Raw genomic sequence first — 27795 nt, forward strand, 5'->3', positions numbered from 1 at the left:
AAATGACTCATGAAGTAATGCATGTTGAGGAACTACCTCTCCATCTGAGTTCTCAGTTAAAAGAAGGGCCGAATGCCGTTTGCCACAACTGCAAAATTGGATTGTTTGAGTATGGAGTGCTCTGCTTTTTAAACAGGTATGATAATGAGAAATTTTAACATAGGAGGGAGGTGCTTGCAAGTGAGTAACTTTAGGGATAAGCAAATGACCGTTTTAAAGTACTGACAAGTTCATTAAATTTTGAATATATGCCAAATTTTATAGGGTAGAGCGGGGCTTAAAGGTCCGCAGGTAAATAGGTCTACCACCGATTTTTCAAAAACATGTGAAATGAGAATTTTTAACAACAATATTTGAAAGTAGAGGGCAAAAGATGTATAATCTGTCATGACATTGATTCATACGACGTTGCTATCAGGAGATATAACGGTAATGCTTGGAAATCCTTAGCAAGAGTAAATTCTTCGGTTGTTAGATTTTATAAACCACTATATAAGAGCTTAATCATGAGCGCAGGAATAAAAAGGACCAACTAATTCTTTATCCTGGAAAAGGTGTAAACTATAAAAAATAGTAAATAAAAAAGCAATTTTATAAGAGAAACTATTTAGATAATTATTCCAACTCTGCTGATGAACATTTCTGATGAAATACTAGATCTAAGTCTGTAAAAAATTAACCAATGAAATTTATATTATTTGGATTGCTTGAATAATGTAGCTATTATTTCGTAAAATTCTTTTAGATTATAAATTAAATATGGACCGGCTGCCCCTGGCCATCCTATTTTACTCTGCCTATGGGGTGAAAAATATCAGGTGACAAATTTTTGAAAAACAGGAAAAACACATTTTTGCAATGATGAATTTGTTAAGATTTTTTGCTGAACCTCTGAACAGTCAGATAGTTGTTTGTTTGATTTGTGTTATTTGTTATAATACAATTGGTTTGGTTTTCACAATATAATTGCTCAAAGTCAAATTAGACTTTGTGCCTTGTTCTACCCTATGTAAAGAATGAAACAAGACATATTTAATTTAACTACATAATCATAGGGGGTTTTATAAGAATTGGAGCTTGTTATCTGAACAAATTTAATAAACAAAACAATGTATCTGTAAATACTTTTTGGTTTTCTCAAGTATACTTAAGACTTAAAAAATATTACTTAAAAAATAATCGAGTTTTAAGACGTATGCACATGATGATTTGCACATATTGATGCCAAATATCATAGACTACTGTGGAGAAAATTTATTATATAAATAAATAATTTATACTATAAATACTTTCAAATAATTCCGGATTATTATTTATTCACTGCACACCTCTCTCTTATTGTTTTTGATTAGAATAAGGAAAGATGTATGTAATGTGGTCGAAAAAAATAATATATTTTTATTTTAGGCCCGTCAAAAGATTATTCGGCGATTCATACTTATTATGTAGTGCAATGTTTTGCGGAAGTAAATGCACGAGAATTTGGCTAGCAAATCATCCTAATGTAACTTTCATCCCTTGGAAACTAATTCCTAATCCTATATCATGATATATATATAATATATATATATATATATATATATATATATATATATATTTAACTACTACCCACCTATCTAGTTTTATCTGTGATAAGAAATAACTATATTTTTAAGCAATTTTAAGACTATTTTTTAATTTGTTGACTTATCATATTTTGTAAAAAAAATTTATACATTTTTCAAAAAATATTTTTTATGATTACAGTATTATAGCTTAAATTGCAACAATTTTAGTTGTATAAGTTTAGTCATTTTTTGCCAAAATGTATTGTACTTCATGACTGGGGTAAGACTGGATACGGTTGTGCCACTTTTCTTTGAGCAGTCATTTTTTTTCTTGTATTGAATTTTGCTTTCCCTTTGTTTTTCATATCTTGTCTTACAATTAATTAGGTTAGATTTTTCCTTATCTGTTTAATCTTCATTCGAAAAGCACAACGTACCTTTTAAAACCTTTTAGAAACAAATCATCGTTATAACTATGCTAAATTGCTGGTAATTATCTACTGATGTTTAATTTACAGAAAAATAACAAACAAGTGATTTATCCCTATACAAGAATTATTAAATTATTATTCAACAAAAACTTTTTTTGGCCCTTTAAAAAAAATCTAGTCTATAGATCTTGTTAATTTAGAGCGCTGACTCAATGCAATAATGGAAACTTGCTCGAACAAACATACTTCATCTATCTCTCTTTGGACCCTATGTCAAAATCAGTATTTTAGCTCTTATGGTGACTGTTAATACCCTGGCACAACTATACCAAGTCTCCCCTACCCAAATTTAATATGAAATATGTATTATTTCATTCATTAGATGAAGCATTTATAGTAGATATCTTGCTCCAGAGATTTGACTACGAGATTTTTAACTTTTATTTTTAATTCAAGTTTTATTAGTTACTATTGTTGGAGCTAGAATTCTTGCAGATTCTACAATTTTGAATGAACTGCTATTACTTATATGATAACTTATGAACTACATGATGTATATCCATAACTAAGATTACTGTTTTTAATTGAAGTCGAGTTTAAATGAAGATAGTAAAGATTGCATACATTCCGTTTGCGCAAATCGTGAATAAGTCAAATGAAATATACCACGTATTAAAAATCTAATGAGAAAAATATTCTTTATTGACCACAACCATACAATATTACTAACCACATGATAACCAATGTCATTGACTTGACTTTTCATCAAAATCATCAAATCATTTTTATTGATTAAGTCCTCTTTTTCAAACTCGACTACATTTTGGACTTTAGGCTGAGAAGAGACTGAAATATTGCAATATTTAGAATTAGTTAAGTATTGTTAATTATAATTTAGTAATAATTAATATAAAATATAGTATATTATTTTTGTTATATATAAGCGTATATTATACATTTGTTTGCTTAAATTTATGCAAAGTATCGTACTAAATTAATATTTAATTTGTATACCAGAAAGTTTTTATGAATCATTTTATATAGAAACAATCTTCATTTAGAACATATAGGTTTTTTAAGAAATTACGAAGGTATTAAGAAATCATTCATCTGTGTGGTTATATGACTTGTACTATTAAATATAACGTTGCTAAATAATTAACAAAGATTAGTGATTATTAAATAATTGCGTCTACTAAGAGCATTAAAAATTACAAAAAAAAAACAAAATCAAAATTTAATTTCAATATCCAATAACCGTACGTTTATCGTCTACTTAAAATTTTACTAACGAGTAGATTAAGTCAATAATGTTAGAAGTATCTAATTATTATGATTATAATTAATTATGATTATTTTATCATATCTGCTCTTTGATTAAAAAGATAAGTTGTTTTGAATTACTATATTCGCGCTAAAAAAATAAAATATCTGAAATTGAAATTTACCTGTTTTCCTATATGTATAGCTAGAACCCCATCGTCTTCCGAATGTAAAATCTCGACATAAGCTTTTCCATCAGGTGATACTTCTACAGTTTTACCAGAACACCTGCCATTTTCCGCTTTTCCAGATATTACATCGCAATATCTTCCGGCAGGCAAACAAGTCTAGAATTATTATCAATTAATTATTTAATAAACCAATACAACAATTAAATGCAAATAATAGTATAAAAAATATTTTCTCTATCTACCACTTTTTTCAATATTTTCCACAATTAAAACGTGTTATCTTTTATTTACTCGTCAACAATTATTTTGCAAAGTCTTTAGAAGTAATGTTCTGGTTATCGAACACGATTGATGTTTGAAAAAAATGTTTGTTTAAATTTAAATTTGTACTAATTATTTTGAAAAAATATTTTAATGGGAACATTGGGGGATTTTCCTATTAATTGTTAAATATATCTGCAATGTTATCTTTGGTTAAAAATTGGAAAACGCAGTTAAGACTTTTAAAACTACAATATATATATATATATATACTGTTAGGATAAATTACCAATATTTAAAATATTTTTAAATTATTTATGTCACTCATAATGAAAAATAGTCCATTTGTTCATATACAAGATATATTTAACAATTAATAGGAAATTCCGCCGATATTCCCATTGGAAAAATAAAAAAAATAGTACAAATTTAAATTTAATTAAGAATAGCAAAATATAACAACAGTTTCTGTCAAATATGTATATTTGAGTAAAAATTACCTGAAGGGTTTGTTGCAAATTCTGTTGATTTTCATTATTGAAAACTACTAGACCAGCACAACCGCGTGTAAATGCAATCTGGTTTGAACCATTATCCCACCATATTGAATTTTATTATTTGGACCACATTTCTAAAAGCCACCATTGAGTAAATTTGTCTCCATCTATGCTCACATATCCATCCGTTGGTACAGGCACCAGTCTAAAAATATTATAATATTATAATTTGAAAATTAATTTTTACTCGTGATATAGTAGAATAAAGAAGCAATATTATGTCAAATGCCTTCAAATTTCGATTTGAGAGAAAATTGACAAAATATTTAAATTACGTTTATTTTAATTTAGTTTATTAGTTCTTCAAAAGCTAATAAATATATTACTAGGTTCTGAATCGTTATGTCTAAGATTTTTTAACTATTGGAGTTCGTTCAAAAGTTGGTCAGCAAATTATGTACTATATGTGAATAACATACTAGATCAAGCTGCAATGCAGGATATATTTTTTATTTTGCAGATTAATAATATTATTGGTCGTTTTATCATAATACTTGCATTTGCATCAAACTGCGGTGACACGATATTTCCAGATTGATCTTGTGGAGGACCTTGGTCACTATTGCTAAAACCAAAGCTTGACATCAGTCTAGGTAGACCATATGGATGAGCCAAAGTAAAGGCAATTGCCATTTTATATTGTTTAGGCTGCTTATGAGTTAATATTTCTGAACCACCACTTCCATGGCCTCGCTGAAAAACAGAAATACTTGTAATACACATTTGGGATAGATATAATGAAATTGCTTCATGAATTTTATTATTATGAATAACCAATTCGTCATTTGTGAATGCAATTACGCAAGCAACCAACTAGCTATTGGCGATAGATATGATACTGGTTCATATATAAATTAACCTGGTTATCGTGATTGTCAACAAATACAAGCGCCTTATCATCTGACAGCATACCCCATGCAGGACCCCAGTTGACCAGCCATTTCAAGGCATTGTGACCCCGGAAGGCTCTTCCAATTTCAGCACTGAATTTGAATTCAGTTACTCGTCCTATGTTTGTGTATTCGTTTTTGGATACTGCTTCACCACCTATTTATTGATTAATGACTGTTAGAAATTCCTAGAATTGGCAATTTATAGATAATGGTCTGAATATTTTGGTACTTTACCATATGAAAACTAACATTAAATACCATTTAAAAGATATGAGTTAGGCATTGCGTTGATCAAGTTTTGATTAGGAATATTATATTTGTTTTAAGCTTTTAGCAGAAAAAATGTGCAGAGGATTTTCATACCTAAATCAATAACTTCTTGATAAATGAAAGGTCTTGCCCCATCGTTGAATCTATGAGCAGTATTCAGATTTTTTACAGCATTATATATAAAAGCCAAATCTGAAGGCCACATATGTTTAGCAGCGTCAACCCTATAATTTTTTCATAAGTCTTATAATGGTATTTGTAATTGTCATTTATCAATTTATCAATTGTCATTTATCAATTTTACCGGAATCCAGCCACGCCTAAATCAACCAATTTGTTGAGAAAATCTATAATCTTCTTCCTTGTCCAATCCTTGGATTGATCCAAATCATGCAAACCTACTAATTCGCAGTTTCTAACCTCTTGTGCGTTTGTATAATCAGTAATTGTACATGGTGGGTGGAAATCTCCTGGACCATAAGGCACTAGATAAAAGATTTAAATAAAATCAGATATTGGAAGAAGCGTGATTTTTTATTAACAAATTTATCGATTTGTCTAATAATATTGTACCTTCTGGATATTGGCGCTCTTCTGGTACTGCTGTACCTCCTCCAGTTCCAGTGGCATGGCCATGGTTTCCGCACATGTGATTAATAACCACATCTACATAAATTCTAATAAAAGATTAAGATAAGTTAAATAAGGTAATTAAGGTAAAATTATTTTTATGAATTGTGAAGCTATGGAAGCTAGAAAGTTTAAAACAAAACTTGAACAGAACCAAAATTTGGGCATTTTCTATCTTCAATCCATTTTTTACTGAAAAAATATTTTTGGGATATGTTCTTAATTACTGAATTACTGAACATACAACAAATTTAAAAAATACAGAAGCTAGCGAAAAAAATGTGAATTTAATTTTTTTATAGTGATAATAATAGAACTCAAAACTTTTCTCAGTGTTCTTTAAGCTCTTGCGATGATTTTCAATATTAATTTATTTTATAGGATTTATATATATATGCGACTGCTTAGTATGAATTCCATTTATATAAAATAAAGACAGATAAAAAGTATTACTATAAATATTTTTTTCGTGATTTATTTGTAAATGATCTCCACATACCTTACTCCTACTTGATTACATCGCCTGACCATATCAGCAAAATCTCCTTCATTTCCAGAACGTGTTACTATTTTGTACGAAATTGGCTGATATCGTTCCCACCATGGTCTATTTTCAATAACTATATTTTCGTTAACTGGCGACACCTGCCAAATATAATAGTTATTTTAATTTTCATCAATAGATTTGCAACTGTCCAGTGTAGGAATATTAGCAAATATCATGATTTACTGATGCAAGCTGTATAAAAGATATTATATTAAGGTGACCATAGGTCCTGGTTTGACCGGGACAGTCTCCGATTTTCACCTTGTGTCCCGGGTTTTTTTAAAAGCATTATTTGTATCGGATTTAGATCTTTTGTCTCGGATTGTCCCGGTTTTTCAGAATTTAACAGATCAATTAACAAAAACTATGAAAACAAATAAACAAGTGTTAATTTTCTAAATTATTTATGAATAAAATTGAATAGAATATTATACAAGGCTCAAAAGCGCAAAAAACATATAAATTCATATAAGATATAATATCATAGATAAAAAAGTATTGCATATAATTGAATACTAAAGTTCTTACTAAAAGTCCGCAATTCTTTATTATATACCCTTCGTCCTGGATTAGCATAACTAAAAATTGCCGTCCAGGTTTTGATTTACAAAAAAAATATGGCCACCTTAATTATATTTATAATGAGATGTTGAAAAATCAACTCAATAGACCATTAAATGAATAAATTAGAAGGATATTTTATTGACTATAAATAATTTTTTTTTAATTAATTGACCCTTCTCGAGAACTAAATTCTCGACCTAGATCATTCAGTGGCGATTTTCTATTCAACCTTATTCAGTAGTTTTTGTTAGTTAAAATATATAATTTCCAATCGTATTGGTAGTTTGTTTATTCATATTTTTAGAAAGCATCATCGTAGAATACACTCAAATTCAATCTTGAATATTATATTCGCGGCTCGATTATTTTATGGATGAAACCTATATTGTAATTTAATTGATAAAACCTATAAGTAATCATTTGACTTTGGTCTCAATAAGATAAAAATCTTAGAGATATATATCTTTTTCAATTTCTTATATCGGATAAGATGCCCAGGGCATGAGTACGACTACGAATCCACTGGGATATTATTTGAAACATAACAATATGTGAATATTGTGATAGCACTGATATGTAACTTGATATGTAAGAATTACGAAAATCTAACGTACGATTCCTTAATTTATTACAAATACATACTTGGACACCAGCAAAACCATTAGGTGCCAAAAATCTCTCGCATTCTGCTGCAACATCGCGCCATGTCCATTCGAATAAATGAACGATTCCTGATCGTCCTGGTACATGATGAGCATCAAACTGTGCATTGATCGCATTTTGTTCTAACAAGATTACAAAAGCGATGATATATAACCATTTTAACATATTTGGTTATGTATAATAAAATTCTGAAGTACTTTTCACCTGCAAATGATCCAAAATTAATCAACTTGAGCTTTTATGCAGTTAAGATATATAATATTGTTTATAAAATAGTTAGATGTGAAAAGGGTTCAAATATTTATAAATCTTATTACATTATTTTAATGAATGGTTTTATTAAAATAATAAATTACATAATTTAATATCGAAATATTTGGTATTACGGATGATAAAAAAGATGATAAAAAGATATCAACTGGTCTTAATTACTTTATATTATTAGATCAAAGATGATAAAAAATATATCAACTGCTACATAATTTTAACTCAATTATGTATTTTACATGAATAACACAAGGTTTTGAAAATAAATCAGAAACTATCTTAATTAAATAAACTAATGATGAATGGCATCGCGTTTTAAGGCGAATTGCTGGAACTTCCCGTACCGCAATGAAATATTCGAGGAATATTAAATGTTTTCAATAGATTATTTTTTCAAATACTGTAACTTATATTTGTTTACAGAAAACTAAATAAACAATACATCAATTGAATTTAAAATTAAGGACACAAGTCTAATATTTATAAGAATTATATAAACTGAATTGCAAAGTTAAAATTATTTAGCGAGAAAAAAATTAAAATTCTAATCATTTTTGATATTCAAATTTTTTTTTCAAAACTAACTAATTTTTTGCACGTTTAGCTCGGTATCTCCGAATCTTCTGGACTTGCTTTTGATATAAAAAGCTATAAAGCAGTTTCCTTGAAAATTATGCATATTTAGGAGGTTTAGAGTCGTTTTGAAAATCGAATGCCACATTATCAGGACATTCATATCAAGTTTTCAAACATTTCAATAGTTTCAATATTTCAATAATTTTATAACAATTATTTCCAAAATTTGGAAGACATCAATTTTGTTTCGGGCTTTGCTTTCATTTTTTGGCATATAATTTGTTACGGCTTCACTTCTCATATCATTATTTTGGAGTACTATATTTTTGTTTGGTGATTAAATTCATTTGAACAGCTTTATTTACATTTGGCGAGTTTTGATAATTTGTCAATAGGCATAATTTCACACACTATTAATACACTTTTATTACTTTAATAATGATTGCAAATTATGAAGCTCAAAACTGTCATTGTAAATACTTCCCACTATGATAAACTCATGGGAAACTCAGTAGAAATTATTTTAAATGGCGTTTATTTATTAGAAATTATTTATAATTCGTCTGTAGATAACTTATAGTTTCAACTAATGATGAATAATATGAATTATGAATAATGACATGATGTGTGTGAATTTATTGCTTAAACAATAAATTTGCAATCCTATGAATTAAAAATTTGATTTTGTTTATAATTTAGATCAACTTACCGCTTACCAAAGTGTTCTGCAACAATTTATGTTTACACACAATATATTTCAAATAATTTATTAGCACTATATCAGTTTAATACGATAATTAAACAGCAAAACACTCATTAAATATAACACATTAATTTGTCGTATGTGTTTTATCGTATGTATAAAAGCCTTGTTTGCGCACAATAGGATATGTAACGTTGTTTTGATATTGTAATCATAATCTTAATGATAAAATATATGAATAATACTCTAAACAAAGATATCATATCAATATCAAGATGAGATAATAAATCAGTATTTCAAAACATTATTATATATTAAGTTATTATAATTTTATCGCTCTATTAGATTAACGAACAATAAAAATAGATGTGTGCAAAAATTATTTGTGTATATGATATATTCATATTTGTAATTTGTACATTGAAAAGACTTTTCATCAATAATTCTCTCACTTGTTTTCTACAAACCTAATTACAAAAATATTAAAAAAAAAAAATTAGTCCAATATTTCATATGATTGTTGTTTAAATTTATTCAGGTCGATAAAATGATTTTTTTGTACTTTACTCATTTTTCTTACTTTTTTTCATTCATGAAACATGCTATCCATTTATAAAGGCCTCAAACAATTGATATATTAACTCTTGAACTTAATGTTTAACAACTAAATATTTAAAACAAATATGTTGTGGTTATTAACTACAGAAATTAATAAATGAATTATAGCAATCAATGATATTTCTTATAAGTTTATTTTTTAGTTTTTACTGGTTTCGAATATGTCTAAAAATTACGGTTTAACCTGTAGGTTGGAATTTGTGTGAATATTCAAATGTTCAAATGCAAAGTACGGTTAGGTTTAAGCAACAAGTCATTCTATTCCATTTTTCTCTAAAGAAACCATATAAAGTATAATACATCGTTAGAAATGTTTCAAAATTCTTAGTTCTTTTCCTATAAATCGCAACTTCGAATTCCGCACGGTGTGGCCTACAGGCGAGTTGCAGGTACAACTGGAAAATCTCGAAAAAATTATATGTATAAACTTAACTATGTATATATGTTCTGCATCTTTTATCCACATAACATTTTTTCGTTTGACATTTTCAAACACGATTTGAAATAATATATTTTTGAATTGCATTTATAACTCAATATCGCCGTTTATTTTTAGGTCATTTATTTTTTAACATCATTTCAGGAGTATGTTTTCCACAATTTTTAAATTATTTTTGTGTATTCGCACCGGAGACTACACAAATAAAAACTCGAAACGTCTTCAGGATTTATTAAATTTATTAAACCTAAGTTTCTGCTTTTAATTATTGTGTGGAAACCTGAATAAAAACTTTTTTCATATTATTATGTATTAGTCCAATTGTTCGCATAAATATTTTTTTTAAATTTTACTAAATATAGATCGGAATGTATAGATCTAATGAACTTGTATTACAACTAAATTTTTCTATTTTCAATTGGTGATCCAATGATAAATATGTACATTCATTTACGTATGTAAATTATTTATACAAAATGCATGATAATACCATACACTAATTATTTATAACTTTATTATTATAATCGTTTGAACCATGATTTATATTGTCTAGTATTTAAAGTACAATTATCAGAAATTTAGATATATTGTTATTAGAAGTCAATAGCGGAAAACTGTACCATCGGCCGGTTGTCTAGAATATCCTGGATTAGTAAGTGGTGAATGGTGTCCACTGTTCATCAACTTTACTTGATGTGGCGACATCTTTTCTTTTAGTCCTGCTATTTGAAGTGGATGCCCCTGTAAAAATAATAAATTAATCAATCATTATATAATTATGAGTCTGCCTGAAAAACGGGGCTTAAACTTAATATTTTATTGGAATCTGATTCTATGACTCATAGGCCTGGTCTAAGGACGGCCAATATGTGAAAGGTGCTGGAAAATGATATGGAGGAGATAAATTGAGTTGGCAAAGTAACTAAAATGGAAGTACTGCAGAAAGTGAAGGAAAAGTAGATTATAATAGGAATGATTTTAAAATGAGCTTTTTACTGCTTTCTATTGCTAGGACTGATGGTGGTACTACTAGGACAGATGGTGGACTGAAGTTGGTGAAAAGTTTTAATCTGACTTATAAACATAATTTCTTTATGCTGGAGTTGATTGTGTAACTTAAAAATTATTTATATATATATGTTTATTACTTCTTCATGTTTGAAAGAGTCCTACCATAATCTGCTTTATAGCATTTAATTATTAAATTATTTGTACATTGAAAAATCCATTTTCAATTTTACCAAAGCAATAATTCGTTCCCGTTTCAGTTCCCTGGTGTTTGTCAATCTCCTCCACGGTTTCCCTCTTGCATTTGTATAATTATCGCCATACTCCACGCATGGTGGTGCCAATTCGGCCACATTGCTAATGGTGTCCTGTTGCAGGACTATATCTACAGGATCAGGAAACAATTCCAAACTATGGTTGTAGTTTGACATCATTTTATTGTCTAAGCTGTCAAGTGGGACTCTAAGAGAACGAAAAATGGATAAAATAAATTAACGACTTGTTACAACTCATGATAACTAGAATATCGTCACTCAATAAGTCCGTAGGATAACATATAGATGATGTAGCTATGCAATCATCCATATGATTTGTAGGAAGAAATAACTTTAAGAAGATATATGTAAAAATTTAATTACAATCCGACGATTAGTTTACAAGTTACAGAGGTTCAAGTGATGCCACTTTCGTTTTTCATTGAAACCATGAATTCAAAGCAATTTCGTGTGTTAATTTATGATTGATTTTTGATAGGTAAAAATACCAACACAGCCAAAGTATCGTTTGATAAGTGTTATCTGGACCTTGCCAAGTCGAGGCAATCGGAGAAAAAGTGGTTTGCTGATTTTAATCATATGGGAAATGATGGTGCTGAACGCTCTGAAAGGACAATTGTGATGGTTACACTGGAAAATATAAAAAGTCCACCGAATCGTTTTGGTAAACCGAAAAGTGAAAATGTCTGAGACAGCTGCCACTCTAAAGGTATCAATAGAATATGTTGGACATATTGTTCGCAAATATTTGGATTGGAAAAATCTCTGTGCTAAATGGGTGCCGCGCGAACTTACATTAGACCAAAAGCATAACTAGTTGATGATTCATAAGAGTATTTGGAGCTGGTTAATCAAGATAAAACTGAGGTTTTGCATCAATATGTTACCATGGATGTGACCTGGCTTCGCCACTTTACTCCGAAGAAAGAAAAAGAAAAAGAAAAACAGTGCTACTCCATCAGGACAACGCACCAAGTCACAAATCCGTGAACACAGTGGCGAAAAAACATGATTTGGGCTCCAATTTGGTTCCCCATTCTCTATATTTTTTAGATCTGTTCCACAGCGACCATATCCTTTTCTCAGGTCTCAAAAGAAAGCTCGCTGTGAAGAAATTTTTGCCAAATGATGATATGATAGCCGAATTTTGTAGCAAAGTGCAAATCGTACAACAAAAATGGCTTTGACAAGTTTGAAGTTCGCTATAATCGGTATATCGTCTTCGAAGAAAACTATATCTAACAAAAAATAATAAAAAATAGAATTTTGCCAAAAAAAAATTTGTTTTTCTCAACTCTCCTATGGACTTGTTGAATGAAGTGATATAAATCTAATGCTAAAATTTAAACTTTGGAATTGTATGCTCTCTTTTGGATTGTGGAAGTTCGTGGCATTAGTAGTAAAAATGCTATAATTTTTCTATGCATATGCTGCTATTATATTGATGTAAACCTTTCGGTTTAGAAGTCAAGCAAATTCGTCTCAATTTTACTCCTAACAAAGCGGCAATTAACGAGACGTCTATGTTGTTTCATAAATCACAGGCAAAATATTTAATTCTCACCGCTTGGGAACGAAAATAGCGCATTGCCTTATGCTGGCCAATGTATGATGATTGGACAATCGTTCGTGCCAGGGTAGTCCTTTGTACCAGGGCTTGAGACAGCCTGGTGGTCCTGGAAGTTCTTTAATCCATACCCCTTCTGATCTGATATGGGGGCGCCAGTCGTTGTTGACAACCCTCTCCGAGAGGTTTTCTGGCGGCATGCTGTGGAATATAAAAATTTAGTCAGTTGTGAGTCGGACTCGTATCAATATATGACTACTATACTTTCTCAAGTAGAATAAAAAATAGTCAGTTTCGAGTCGGACTCGTTTAATAAGGTTTTTATCGTACTTGTATTATTGTCAACTCTGAGACAACAATATATGACTCCCATATTTTCTTATATAGAATGACAAAATTAAGTCAATTGCGAGTTGGACTCTTCAAATACGATTTCTATTGATCACTATTTAAATACGATTGTATTATTGTCAATTCTAATTGTAATACAACTATATGATTACTATAATTTGTCAATATTATTCAGCGTAAAAATTAAACTGAATTGCAAATTTGCAAATTATCTAAATTTGCAAGTGTTGCACAAGTACTGAGTGTAGATAGATTTGTACCTTATAAACACAGTTTTTTGTTAACAATTTTCAAGCTATGAATCCAATGATATCAATATTTTTTTTAAATTTTAAAATATGACGTTTTACAAAATGTCACAAAAAAACTATTTTTTTCTAAATTGAACGTTTTTTTAGCTCTAATGTTTCTTTTCCACCTACAAAATGATTGTAAGACTGGCAACTATCAAAAATGCATCTCAATCAGTGTATAGCATTCACGTTCTACTAATAAACGCGCGCGTTAAAAATAACTTGGCAGTGCGTTCTTGTCTTTTGATGTGATGAGCCCAGAAATACACAATTTCAGGATCAGATATCCAGTTGTAAACTCCAGCTAAGAACTTCAAACTGCAAACTTCCAATTTGCAACCTGCTAATCCGAAATCATGGAAAACTGGTCCACAAACGCGATCATTAACTGGAATCATCATGGAATTATGGAGTTGCCAAGTGAATTGGAACATTATGGCAGTAGCGTGAGGGAAATGCATTTACAACATAATAGAATTCAAACTTTGCCGCCATGGATCACGTATTTAAGGAATTTGAGTGCACTTTATTTGGATAATAATAATTTGCGGGATATTCCGGAAGAAATTGGCACCTTATCGCACCTGACTGATCTGAACTTAAGTAGTAACAGTTTGAGCAAACTTCCTCAAGAGATCAAATCTTTACACAGTTTGACGAATTTAATCATTACTGATAATAACTTGACCAATTTGCCTGGTGAGTAATTAAATTTTTTTTAAATCAAACTAAAAATAGTGCTATTAGAGGTAAAGTGTCTTTGTGAGAAACATTATGAAAACACCAGCAAAGACATCTACATTTGATCTATCAACATGTTTTGTGTATTCTAGTCGATTGTTTTAATAGAACTAGGCTTTTCGAATGTTTCGAATGTCTAATCAAAGATCCAGATACATAAATTTTTTACTTGGCTTATTGCCATTTTAAAAAATATACAAACTTCGCAGGCTGAGAATGCTTGTTTTCTTATAATTTTCTAACTAAACACATACTTGTTTGTTTTTTAACTAACTAGGGGTGCATGGCAACGTGTCTTAAGGCAAATTGCTGGAACTTCCCATACGTTATGAAATATTCTAGGAATATTAAATGCTTTCAAATAGATTATTATAAATACTGTAACTAATATATGTTGACAGAAAACTAATTAGCACATCTCCTTATCAATAGGAATCTAATGTTTTTTGAACCATCTGAATCGGTATCCATACACACACAAACATCCCTTTTTTCTGAGGTATGCCAAAATGTTCAGAAACCTTCAAAACGTGAAGAAATGCAAAAATTTTCAATTTCGATTTTTGGACGATTACAATAACTTACCCTGCGGGAAATTAATATATTGCCCAATATAAAAATGAAATAAAAAGCCCAATAAAAAACACTATATTTCACTTTAGTTTGAACATACATGTATCGTATCCTAAATATTTGGGTTTAAATGGTAGAAAGTTGCATCAGTTTTAAATTATAAACAAACTCAAATTTTTAAAAATAATGATACAGAAAATAATATTAACACAAGTTTTTTCACATTTAATCTACACAATGCATATACGTTCATATTTTTATTGATTCGTGTAACTTCTTACTTAGTTCCAAATATAACTTCTTTATTTCTTTTCATATTCTATCAAATTTTTCATTTTTAGCAGCAATTTTATTCTGAAGTTTGTTGTAGATGCTTTTCGTACTCTATATAATAATCTGATTGATAAATTTACTTTAGAAAATTGTTTTGCAAAGAGATTAATTTAATAGTGAATTATTAAAATGTGATAACATTTTACAACGAAGTATAGCAATTAACGAATTTATATAATGGGTTTCTTTGTAGTATTATACAGTACCATAATTAATTAGATAATGTGTTATTTTTAGCAGTTACTATAAACAATGAAAAAGTAACTTTCACAAAATTTAAGTGAAATATACAAATTTAAAAATGTATAGTGCAGAATTTTCCATTTTTGTGAAACTTAAATCCAACAATATGACCAGTGATCTATTAAATAATTTATATAAAATTATAAGTGGATATATCTGAAATTTTACAAACAATTTGAAATTTGCAACATTGCTTGATGAAAATATTTTATATCCTCAAATAGAAATGTGATTGCATATGAAATTGATTGAACTAATTGTCTGCGATAATTGAGTAATTGAAGAACTTATCGAATGGCTTAGATTTTCTGAAATAATAACATTATTTGTTTATAGAGCTTAAAATAAGCGATAATGGGTGTATTACTACTGTTGTGATCGATTGTTAATTATAGGTTTATCAATTTTACGAATTTTTATTTTATGGAGATTAGGAAGAAAGATTGAAGGCAACTTCAGGTGATGGTTGGTTACACATTTTTTGCCTTCTACTTTAAAATAGTACATTGAAAAATTCAATACTTTACTTGTTTTTGAGATAATTATGGTAAGCTTTTTTACCCGCGGACCTTTAAGCCCCGCTCTACCCTATTATTAATGTTTCCCTTCGCAAAATAGGTTTTGTTGACTTTGGCTGATATTTCGTATTAAAAATCCTTTTGTGTATAAATATTACTTTATAATTAATAATCCAGCTCGTTTATCAACTTTCCGTAGGGTAAGTTATAGTAATCGCAAAAAAATGGAAAATAAAATGTTTTATATATCTTTACACTTCAAGGGTTTCTGAACATTTTGGCATACCTTACAAAAAAGGATGTATGTGTGTATGTAAGTATGTGTGTGTGTCTGTGTGTGTGCGGATACAAATTTTCGTAGACTATTTTGCGAATACGGATCAACCGATTTGAATAATTCGATTCCTACTGAAAGGCAGGTCCTGCCGTTTCGGAGATACGGGGCAAAAATTATTTTACTTGTCTTGACGAAATCAACAACTGGCGAAATTTGTGTATATACAGGCCTAGCGTCTCCGTAGATCCAATGAAAAAAGTAAAAAATAATGCCAAAATGATCATTAGACATATGTACATCATATTATCACATATTTTATTAAAATTATAATAATAAGTACAAATTTTGTGTACATTTATATGGATTCCGTACCAATGTTTACACGTTAGATGACTACCGGCGCTTAGGCGCTTTGATGTTTTGACTCCAAATCAGCTATGCAGCGCCATTGCCTAAAAAATGTTCAATATTTTCAAAAAAAATCATAATACAAAAAAAATCAAAATATAAAAACAATCAACATTTTCAAAAAAGTCAATTTTTTTCAAAAATTTTACAATTTCTCGACAATCTAATTTTTTCAAAGTTTTGCATAGTTTTTTTTTAAATTTAGTTTTTGGTACGGAAAGTTCCAGCAATTTGCCTTAAGGCACGATGCCATACACCACTAGTTTCACCTATTTTTAGAGAGAAAAAATAAATATAAAAAAGAAATGCACACACTTACCAGTAATCAAACACCGCGCATTTGTTCAAAGTGATTCATTACAATTTCTTTTAACAATTCTCATAGTGCATGCATAACTTATAATTAGTCTCACTCTGATTATCACCTTTACCTGTTTGAGAAATTCACCTGACGAACGATTGATGTAGGCAGTATTTTCACTGTTTATAATATTAATGTAATCAAAAGTGTTCTAATTACTTAGGTATTCTCGTATCGTGTTATATATTTTATATTTCCATATTCATAGTTATTGCAATTTTATCGATGACGAACTTAATCCTGATTAATATCATGGTGGAGTAAACAAATGGCCGTTTATCGAAGTTGTTTATACTTAAGATGTTTGCACATTTATGCATATATTACGTAATCGTGTTTAAAGTTTTATATTCATAATTTTATGCGATATTGCTGCGGCAACGTCGTAAAAGCTTACTAAAAATAAAGCAATATTAAAAGTTTTATTACATCAATATAATAAAACAAAGTATAAAAAAAGGCCGACTGATCGTTCTAATAGCCTAGTAACCTTTTCGCTACGAGCGTCACTCGACTAGCTGTGTGTACGAGTACGAACTTTAGAAGACATCCAATGTGTCGAATTTTGCTTAAATATTTATAACTCTGAGTAAAATCATTGATAGTTCTTTTTTGTTATTGTTGTTTTACCAGCCATCAGCTTAAATACATTTATATCAATTTTTTTTATATATTTTAACAGAAATCAGAACCTTACGTCCTTTAGCTGTTGGGCTGAAACTACTCCTTTCTTTTAGATGGTAACTCAATGGTTAATCCATTCATATTTGATTATTTTTTGTTATTAGATTTAATCTAATAGGGCTGACTTTTTTTTTATTGGTGCAGCATTGCCGGGCAAGGGCTATTTTCACTTGGAAATATATTGCTATTTAATTTCCAAGTGAAAGTCGTTGTCACTGCTGCCTGACAACAGGCTGCTCGAAGTGGTTATCGAACCCGGGACCTCTAATTCAGGGCCCGTCGCTCTTAACCGCTTACCTACGGGCGAGCCCTATATCAATAATGATAGAAATATCTTGAAACATTTTGTGTAACAATTACAGGGGCAGCTTTTCAAATCAATACAAATCATTTATTATTGATTCGTTTACAAATATAATTATTGACATACAGGTAGACAGGTAGACAGATAGGACATGTAGTCAGGTAGATAGGCAAACAGCGAGGGATGTATGAACGTAGAAAGGTAAACGAGTAACTAGGTAGAGTAGACAGGTAAAAGGATAGTAAAGTAGAATAGTATATTAAAAGTAAACAGGCAGGTAGACATGCAGCCAGATAGACAGATAAACAACTGAACCGGAGGAGAAGTAGACAGGTAAACAGGTAGACATGTTAACGGGTAAAAGCAGAAAGGTAGATATATTGGTAGGATGACTGGTATAAATGCAGAGACATTGACACTTAGACAGGTAATAGACGGACGGGTAAACAGGTAGACAGATAGACAAATAAACATACTAAGTTTTTTTTATATATTTTTAACAGCAATCAGAACCTTACGTCCTATGAGCTGTTGGTCTGATACTTGTCCTTACTTCGTATTTTTTAGATGATAACCCAATGGTTAAATTCATCCATATTTGATGATTTTGTTATTAGAATTAATCTAATAGGACTGTTTGTTATCGGTGCAGCAATGCTGGGCAAGGGCTATTTTCACTTGGAAACATATTACTATCCATATTTCTAAGTGAAAATCGTTGTCACTGCTGCCTGACAACAGGCTGCTCGAAGTGGGTATCGAACCCGGGACCTCTGATTCAGGTCCCGTTGCTCTTAACCGCTTACCTACGGGCGAGCCAACATACTAAATGGAAAAATATAAAGATATACAGGTAAACAGGCGAACGGTAATAAATGTAGATAAGTAGACAGGTGGACAGGAAGACAGGTAGACATGTAGACAGGCAGATCAGCAGATGCAGATCATCTATAAATAAAAAAAATATTATTAATAAATCGATTATATACACTTATTGGAAAGTTCATGCAACTTGTCTCAAGGCAAAATGCAACTTACAACTTTTTATTATTACTCTAAGTCTAATTTAATTTTTTGATTCCTGTGCATTATTAATTAAGACGCTCCTCCTTCTACAAAATGTGTGCTTATTCAGCCTGGGTAAATAAAGCATCATGACATAATATTATTGGAATTTTACATCAATAAACATTCTGAAGTAATGTTTCTCTTAATTAAGACGCAAGCACGAAATTATGTTATCTCAAGTAAAACGTAAACCTAAACCCATGCCACAGTATGTAAAATAACAAACATGTAATAAATTTAATTGATCATTAAAGGATTGAGCTTTTGGACCGATGATCTAGTTTAACTATTTCCAGGCATCTATGCAAATAAATATTTTTCATTTTGGCTGTATGTATCTTTTTTTGGAGATTATAATATCTTTTGACTTGATCTTTTGCAAATAAAGATATTTTAAATTTAAATGTGTTTAAATTTTTTAATGTAAATTATATCTGAGCAAAGTGTCATTCAGCTCTTAGACAGACTGCATGATTAAAATGCGTATTTTAAATAAATGTATAATAATGTTTTGAAAATTCGGTTGAAGAAAATCTAATAGAAAACACAAAATACAGCCTGGCGATTGGCACATAAGTAGGAGACACTAGCTATACAATATTTTTAATATAATAATTTTTATTTAGGACATTACTTACGAGGATATGATTTGCCATATAGTTTTGATTGTTTCACTATAGGTCAAAGAAAAACTGTTAACTCTTAATTTGAATAAAAATACAGTGCGAACAGAAAGGAACAGATTCTTCAATTCTCAAACAAGTTATTAATAATCATAAATCATAATTGAAATTAGTAAAATATTTTTCTAAATTGTAATGTAATAAAATGATTTGAGCTAACAGCATAGAAACTACTTTGGCCATACTTTGACCGTCTTAGACGTATTTCTACTCTTATTCTAAAATTGAAAGCTGCTCAATGCGAGCCCTAGTTGATTTTTTTCAAATGGCTTTAACTTTTTGAAATGCTGACTTTTACAAACTTCTTACTATCAAATATTCAAAATGACTTGAAACATCAAAGAATGATGAAATTGGAAAATATGATTTTTGGGCAAACATAAACTTTTACCTTTTGTCTTCTCAAAGTTAGTAATATAACAGTAGTTTAATATAATGTTTAAATACATTAAATATGGTATTTTAAATAATAAATTTGCATTTGTGTATCTGTTTTCAGGAATAAGTTTAGGGTTGTTACTTATTATTTCTTTGCTCATATCGATTAAATATGATATATGGTATCGATTACCAAAATTGTATTTCTAGGTTTACGTCCACTGATATTTATAATCTTAACACTCGATTACAACATTATATATGATAATTTTTTTTTATTCAATCTTCGTGATACTTGGAAATCGCAAATACTCAAAATTGTAGGCTGTTTGTGCAAAAAGGCTTGTAGGAAAATAGCTAGAGCTTGACTGTTGTCAAGCAGTAGTAACATCGGGTTTCACTTGGAAATATAGATCGTAATACTTTTCAAGTGAAAATAGCCCTTATCCGATATTGATGCATCAATTAATAGACATTGTAGACTATTACAATAATTGAAGACCATTACAATAATTGTAATAATAACATAGGTGATAGGTCCACAAAATAAAAAAAAGTTGTCTGAATTGGGTATGTGGTATATGTTTGACATTTTTAGGCAGTTAAGTATTAAGCAGAGAAATTGATTGGAATGTTTGTTATTTTTCTAATTTTGCGATTTGACCCCCAATTTTGACTTTAGATTCGTGTGCAGTGGTAAAAAATACATTAGAAAACATATGCTGCATACCTAATGCAGGCAACTTTTTTATTTTGTGGTCGGTGTAATCATTTTCATGACAACAATTCATAAATCTCTTAAAGTTCTGATCGATGTTTAAAAAATTAATAATAAAAAATGTATGCAAAGAAATCTTGAAATGATTAAAGTGCTGTTGAAATAAAATATCAGGAAAATTAAGTATTTCTTGTATTTTGTCTTATTATTTCATATCCTTATAGCTTATAGTTTGCTTTCTAGATTATTTTTTGAAAAAATATTTGGACGTGAAATTAATTCATTCGCGAATTCAGCAGAATGATAGGGTTTCTAACAAAATATTTTTCTCTTATCTTCAAACATGAACTCAAAAACCTTAGTAAATTTGTAATTTAAAAATTCTAAAATCCTTAAGCTGTTCTATAATGTTCTTTCTTGTCCACAGATTTCACACAGTTACGATCTCTGCGACGTTTGGACGTGAGTTACAATGGCATAAAGTGCCTGCCTCCGAGTGTCGGTGAGCTTCGAAACTTGGAAGAACTTTCCGTCGACAGCAATCCACTGTTCGAATTGCCACCTTCCGTGTTTTCCTTACCACGTCTGAGGGAATTGAGCGCAAATTGTAAGTCAAACTTTACTTTAAACTGAACTTTAGATATCCTAAGGCATTAATTAACATGGTCACTTAACGAATTAAATTTGGATTATCGGACCTCTTGATAATTGATAACATCATAGATTAGATAGATTACTGATTTTAGAAAATATAAATTTAGTCACATAGTATATAGAAATTTAGTCAGTAACCGATAATTCTGATTTTGTAATGTACTCATGATGTGTTTATTGTTGTCCAGTCTTTAGTGGAAAATAATGTTACCACCGCGGCTATTTCTGGATACATTCAAGTGTCTTAAGAATAATTTTATCAGCTGGAACAAGTTTTAACTTCCCGAAGGAGAAGTTTATGTTTTCATCAAAAAATGCGATTCGCTAATTTTATATTTTCTCGACGTTTCAAGCCTTTCTGAATCGAATGAGACTAAATTTGGAAAAAATATGTGTGTGTGTGTGTAAAATATATGTGAATTTGTAAATTCAAAAACCGTTCGATAGATATTAGTTGGGAATCGATCTGATTAGTTTTTGGTGTCAAAAATTTTTTTTCCTCGATTTTTATAATTTTTTTTTATTGTAGATACCATAGTCTTATAGATCATACTGAAATATTACGGCCCTACGACAATTCGAAAATTCGTCAAAGTTTGCAAAATTTAGTATCGTTTTTCTGAAGTTTGTCAAAATTAGAACTTTCATCGACGTTTTCTCAAAAACGCCTGAACCGATTTCATAAATTTAAAAGTCATTTGATGTATCTTAATGAGAGCTATAGTTTGTCAGTTTTGTGAGACGATCTGCCGAGCCGTTTCTTTGTAATTTGAAAAAAAAGTGTTAAACTTTTCGTTTTTTTTATAAATTGGACCGTACAATACTCATTATGGCATAATTATGGTAATATGTATATTCTTTACTAGTTAGTGGTAAAACATCAAAGATGAGTTTTGGCTTCAAAGTGAACTTGCTAAAACTTAATATTTTTGTATAATTGATCAAATCCATAAAATTGGATTTCTCTCTTCAATGCTGATAAAATAGATTTTTTTTAAAAAAAGTTAATATTTTAAATTTATAAAATTTTAAATAATAAAAATTATCTAGTAACTGATAATTAGATCTGATTTGGTTATTATTATGCGGTCTTTATTTACAAATTATTAGTTACCATCGGCAATTTCTGGATACTCCAAGTGTTGTAAGAAGAAATATACCAAGAGGTTGTCTTTTGGGATAATTTCGATCCCCTTCTTTTTTTTTGATAAATTGGTACAATACTCACATTATGGTATTGAAAATATATTATGCTAGTTAGTGGGTGACACAAGCAAGATGAATTTCGATGCCTAAGTGAACTAGCCAAAATCTAATGTCTTTCTAATTGATCATCCCAATAAAAACGGATTTATCTTTTTAATAGCAATAAAAAAGATTGCTCCTTAAATTTAACAATGTTGAAGTTTTACATATGAAGAACTCAATAATATGAAGATAGAAATACGCTCAAGTCTGCCAATACAATCTCTTATATACCCATATATAAGTTATTTAGTATAATAAGAGCCTGCAATAGCTATTTAGCTTGAAATCAGTAAGAAATTAGCACAACATTTTCAAGATTCTAATGAAGAAATTGATTTTTTTACTTGACCGATGACTCGAACATGACTAACAGTTTTTGTATAACATTTTTAAATCTTTGACTCTTTATTTAGCTCTAAAGCTATTTTTAATTAGCTTTACTGTTTATAAGATTTCAAAAAAGTTTGGTATTTGAAGAAAAAGACCTTTCAGTAAAATATTTAAAATAATTTAGTTAATGATCAATATAATGTAAAACAAATTGTTATTTGATAATTAACAAAATGAATGAATGAAATAAATTAACATGTTTTCAACCAGCATTGTTATTCGAATTCTTGTTTTTATATACATGCTAAACCAATCGTGATACAATTGATTATTTTGAAAAGTTTCATATTACTTATTGAGTTTATTAAACTCCAGGTTTTTATTAGGTTTGTGATGACTATCATTATAACTATTTAAGTAATAGACAATATGTTAAATGTTATCTATAAGAATTTGATAGTGAATTTTTTGGAAAGTGCATAAATATGAAGTTAGTGCAACTAGTATATATGAGAAATAATTAATTAATTTGGACATTAACAGGTTGTGATTTGCGCTGCTTACCAGCATTACCATTGGCCGCTGATCCTCTGCCTAATATTATTTTCAAGCTGAACCCTGCCCTGAAACATGTACCCTTGACTCTTGAACCTCTATTTGATATCAATCCACATATCAGCACACGATTTTGGTAATTGGAAATATATAATCAATTATATTTGTATTACCTTCACTGGTACGTCAATCTGATGCATTTTCAAATTGATTTCAGGACATACGATTCGACAGAATTTTTCCATCCAGGACAAATCCATGTAAAAGTAGTCAATACTGAAAATTTACCAGAAATCGATGTTTATTTATATTCGGGTATCAAACATGTTTCACAATATTTTGCTCCAAAAATGCCAACATTGTTCGAATTGGCCTTGCGGAAAACACATGCTATTTTGAGCAAAACCTCTTTCTTTCTGGATGAGAATGAAAACTGTGATGATGAAGATTATAATGAATTTTATGATAGTGATTATGATGGGGAGGGTCATTATTATGTGAACGGAAAAAGTTTTATAAAAATGACTCATGAAGTAATGCATGTTGAGGAACTACCTCTCCATCTGAGTTCTCAGTTAAAAGAAGGGCCGAATGCCGTTTGCCACAACTGCAAAATTGGATTGTTTGAGTATGGAGTGCTCTGCTTTTTAAACAGGTATGATAATGAGAAATTTTAACATAGGAGGGAGGTGCTTGCAAGTGAGTAACTTTAGGGATAAGCAAATGACCGTTTTAAAGTACTGACAAGTTCATTAAATTTGAATATATGCCAAATTTTATAGGGTAGAGCGGGGCTTAAAGGTCCGCAGGTAAATAGGTCTACCACCGATTTTTCAAAAACATGTGAAATGAGAAATTTTTAACAACAATATTTGAAAGTAGAGGGCAAAAGATGTATAATCTGTCATGACATTGATTCATACGACGTTGCTATCAGGAGATATAACGGTAATGCTTGGAAATCCTTAGCAAGAGTAAATTCTTCGGTTGTTAGATTTTATAAACCCACTATATAAGAGCTTAATCATGAGCGCAGGAATAAAAAGGACCAACTAATTCTTTATCCTGGAAAAGGTGTAAACTATAAAAAATAGTAAATAAAAAAGCAATTTTATAAGAGAAACTATTTAGATAATTATTCCAACTCTGCTGATGAACATTTCTGATGAAATACTAGATCTAAGTCTGTAAAAAATTAACCAATGAAATTTATATTATTTGGATTGCTTGAATAATGTAGCTATTATTTCGTAAAATTCTTTTAGAATTATAAATTAAATATGGACCGGCTGCCCCCTGGCCATCCTATTTTACTCTGCCTATGGGGTGAAAAATATCAGGTGACAAATTTTTGAAAAACAGGAAAAACACATTTTTGCAATGATGAATTTGTTAAGATTTTTTGCTGAACCTCTGAACAGTCAGATAGTTGTTTGTTTGATTTGTGTTATTTGTTATAATACAATTGGTTTGGTTTTCACAATATAATTGCTCAAAGTCAAATTAGACTTTGTGCCTTGTTCTACCCTATGTAAAGAATGAAACAAGACATATTTTAATTTAACTACATAATCATAGGGTTTTATAAGAATTGGAGCTTGTTATCTGAACAAATTTAATAAACAAAACAATGTATCTGTAAATACTTTTTGGTTTTCTCAAGTATACTTAAGACTTAAAAAAGATATTACTTAAAAATAATCGAGTTTTAAGACGTATGCACATGATGATTTGCACATATTGATGCCAAATATCATAGACTACTGTGGAGAAAATTTATTATATAAATAAATAATTTATACTATAAATACTTTCAAATAATTCCGGATTATTATTTATTCACTGCACACCTCTCTCTTATTGTTTTTGATTAGAATAAGGAAAGATGTATGTAATGTGGTCGAAAAAAATAATATATTTTTATTTTAGGCCCGTCAAAAGATTATTCGGCGATTCATACTTATTATGTAGTGCAATGTTTTGCGGAAGTAAATGCACGAGAATTTGGCTAGCAAATCATCCTAATGTAACTTTCATCCCTTGGAAACTAATTCCTAATCCTATATCATGATAATATATATATATATATATATATATATATATATATATATATATATATATTTAACTACTACCCACCTATCTAGTTTTATCTGTGATAAGAAATAACTATATTTTTAAGCAATTTTAAGACTATTTTTTTAATTTGTTGACTTATCATATTTTGTAAAAAAAATTTATACATTTTTCAAAAAAATATTTTTAATGATTACAGTATTATAGCTTAAATTGCAACAATTTTAGTTGTATAAGTTTAGTCATTTTTTGCCAAAATGTATTGTACTTCATGACTGGGGTAAGACTGGATACGGTTGTGCCACTTTTCTTTGAGCAGTCATTTTTTTTCTTGTATTGAATTTTGCTTTCCCTTTGTTTTTCATATCTTGTCTTACAATTAATTAGGTTAGATTTTTCCTTATCTGTTTAATCTTCATTCGAAAAGCACAACGTACCTTTTAAAACCTTTTTAGAAACAAATCATCGTTATAACTATGCTAAATTGCTGGTAATTATCTACTGATGTTTAATTTACAGAAAAATAACAAACAAGTGATTTATCCCTATACAAGAATTATTAAATTATTATTCAACAAAAACTTTTTTTGGCCCTTTAAAAAAAATCTAGTCTATAGATCTTGTTAATTTAGAGCGCTGACTCAATGCAATAATGGAAACTTGCTCGAACAAACATACTTCATCTATCTCTCTTTGGACCCTATGTCAAAATCAGTATTTTAGCTCTTATGGTGACTGTTAATACCCTGGCACAACTATACCAAGTCTCCCCTACCCAAATTTAATATGAAATATGTATTATTTTATTTATTAGATGAAGCATTTATAGTAGATATCTTGCTCCAGAGATTTGACTACGAGATTTTTAACTTTTATTTTTAATTCAAGTTTTATTAGTTACTATTGTTGGAGCTAGAATTCTTGCAGATTCTACAATTTTGAATGAACTGCTATTACTTATATGATAACTTATGAACTACATGATGTATATCCATAACTAAGATTACTGTTTTTAATTGAAGTCGAGTTTAAATGAAGATAGTAAAGATTGCATACATTCCGTTTGCGCAAATCGTGAATAAGTCAAATGAAATATACCACGTATTAAAAATCTAATGAGAAAAATATTCTTTATTGACCACAACCATACAATATTACTAACCACATGATAACCAATGTCATTGACTTGACTTTTCATCAAAATCATCAAATCATTTTTATTGATTAAGTCCTCTTTTTCAAACTCGACTACATTTTGGACTTTAGGCTGAGAAGAGAATGAAATATTGCAATATTTAGAATTAGTTAAGTATTGTTAATTATAATTTAGTAATAATTAATATAAAATATAGTATATTATTTTTGTTATATATAAGCGTATATTATACATTTGTTTGCTTAAATTTATGCAAAGTATCGTACTAAATTAATATTTAATTTGTTATACCAGAAAGTTTTTATGAATCATTTTATATAGAAACAATCTTCATTTAGAACATATAGGTTTTTTAAGAAATTACGAAGGTATTAAGAAATCATTCATCTGTGTGGTTATATGACTTGTACTATTAAATATAACGTTGCTAAATAATTAACAAAGATTAGTGATTATTAAATAATTGCGTCTACTAAGAGCATTAAAAATTACAAAAAAAAAAAAAATCAAATTTAATTTCAATATCCAATAACCTACTTAATCGTCTACTTAAAATTTTACTAACGAGTAGATTAA

General features: G+C 29.3%; 2 protein-coding genes and 1 pseudogene across 2 annotated transcripts; 1 reads left to right on the forward strand and 2 right to left on the reverse strand.

Annotated features, from left to right (window-relative positions):
- Positions 1 to 2774: 2774 nt before the first annotated feature.
- On the reverse strand, positions 2775 to 9390 carry LOC113369445 (annotated as a pseudogene).
- A 1630-nt stretch (positions 9391 to 11020) lies between these two features.
- On the reverse strand, positions 11021 to 14312 carry LOC113369443. Its single transcript, XM_026610180.1, has 4 exons — positions 14137 to 14312; positions 13268 to 13471; positions 11662 to 11890; positions 11021 to 11161 (listed from the first exon to the last, which is right to left on the reverse strand). The coding sequence occupies exons 1-4, from the start codon at positions 14310 to 14312 to the stop codon at positions 11021 to 11023; spliced, it is 750 nt and encodes a 249-aa protein (XP_026465965.1).
- Positions 14313 to 14321: 9 nt separating this feature from the next.
- On the forward strand, positions 14322 to 24645 carry LOC113369444 (leucine-rich repeat protein lrrA-like; the record flags this gene model as incomplete). Its single annotated transcript, XM_026610181.1, has 4 exons — positions 14322 to 14613; positions 21631 to 21810; positions 23979 to 24126; positions 24208 to 24645. Coding segments are annotated over exons 1-4 (1058 nt in total), but the record flags the coding sequence as incomplete, so codon positions are not given.
- Between the last annotated feature and the right edge of the window lie 3150 nt (positions 24646 to 27795).

This window comes from Ctenocephalides felis, unplaced genomic scaffold, assembly GCF_003426905.1.
Source record: "Ctenocephalides felis isolate EL2017-DRISC unplaced genomic scaffold, ASM342690v1 CF-g0.4_SCAFFOLD_01349, whole genome shotgun sequence".
Classification (NCBI taxonomy): Eukaryota; Metazoa; Arthropoda; class Insecta; order Siphonaptera; family Pulicidae; genus Ctenocephalides; species Ctenocephalides felis.

Bases quoted from the DNA above. Each gene is read 5' to 3' on its own strand.
- LOC113369443 (XM_026610180.1), bottom strand. From the start codon at position 14,312: ATGATTCCAGTTAATGATCGCGTTTGTGGACCAGTTTTCCATGATTTC. The intron at 11,891-13,267 runs GTGAGAATTAAA...TCGTTCTCTTAG, and splicing joins GCTATTTTCGTTCCCAAGCG to AGTCCCACTTGACAGCTTAG. The intron at 11,162-11,661 runs GTAAAATTGAAA...TTATTTTTACAG, and splicing joins GGGAACGAATTATTGCTTTG to GGGCATCCACTTCAAATAGC.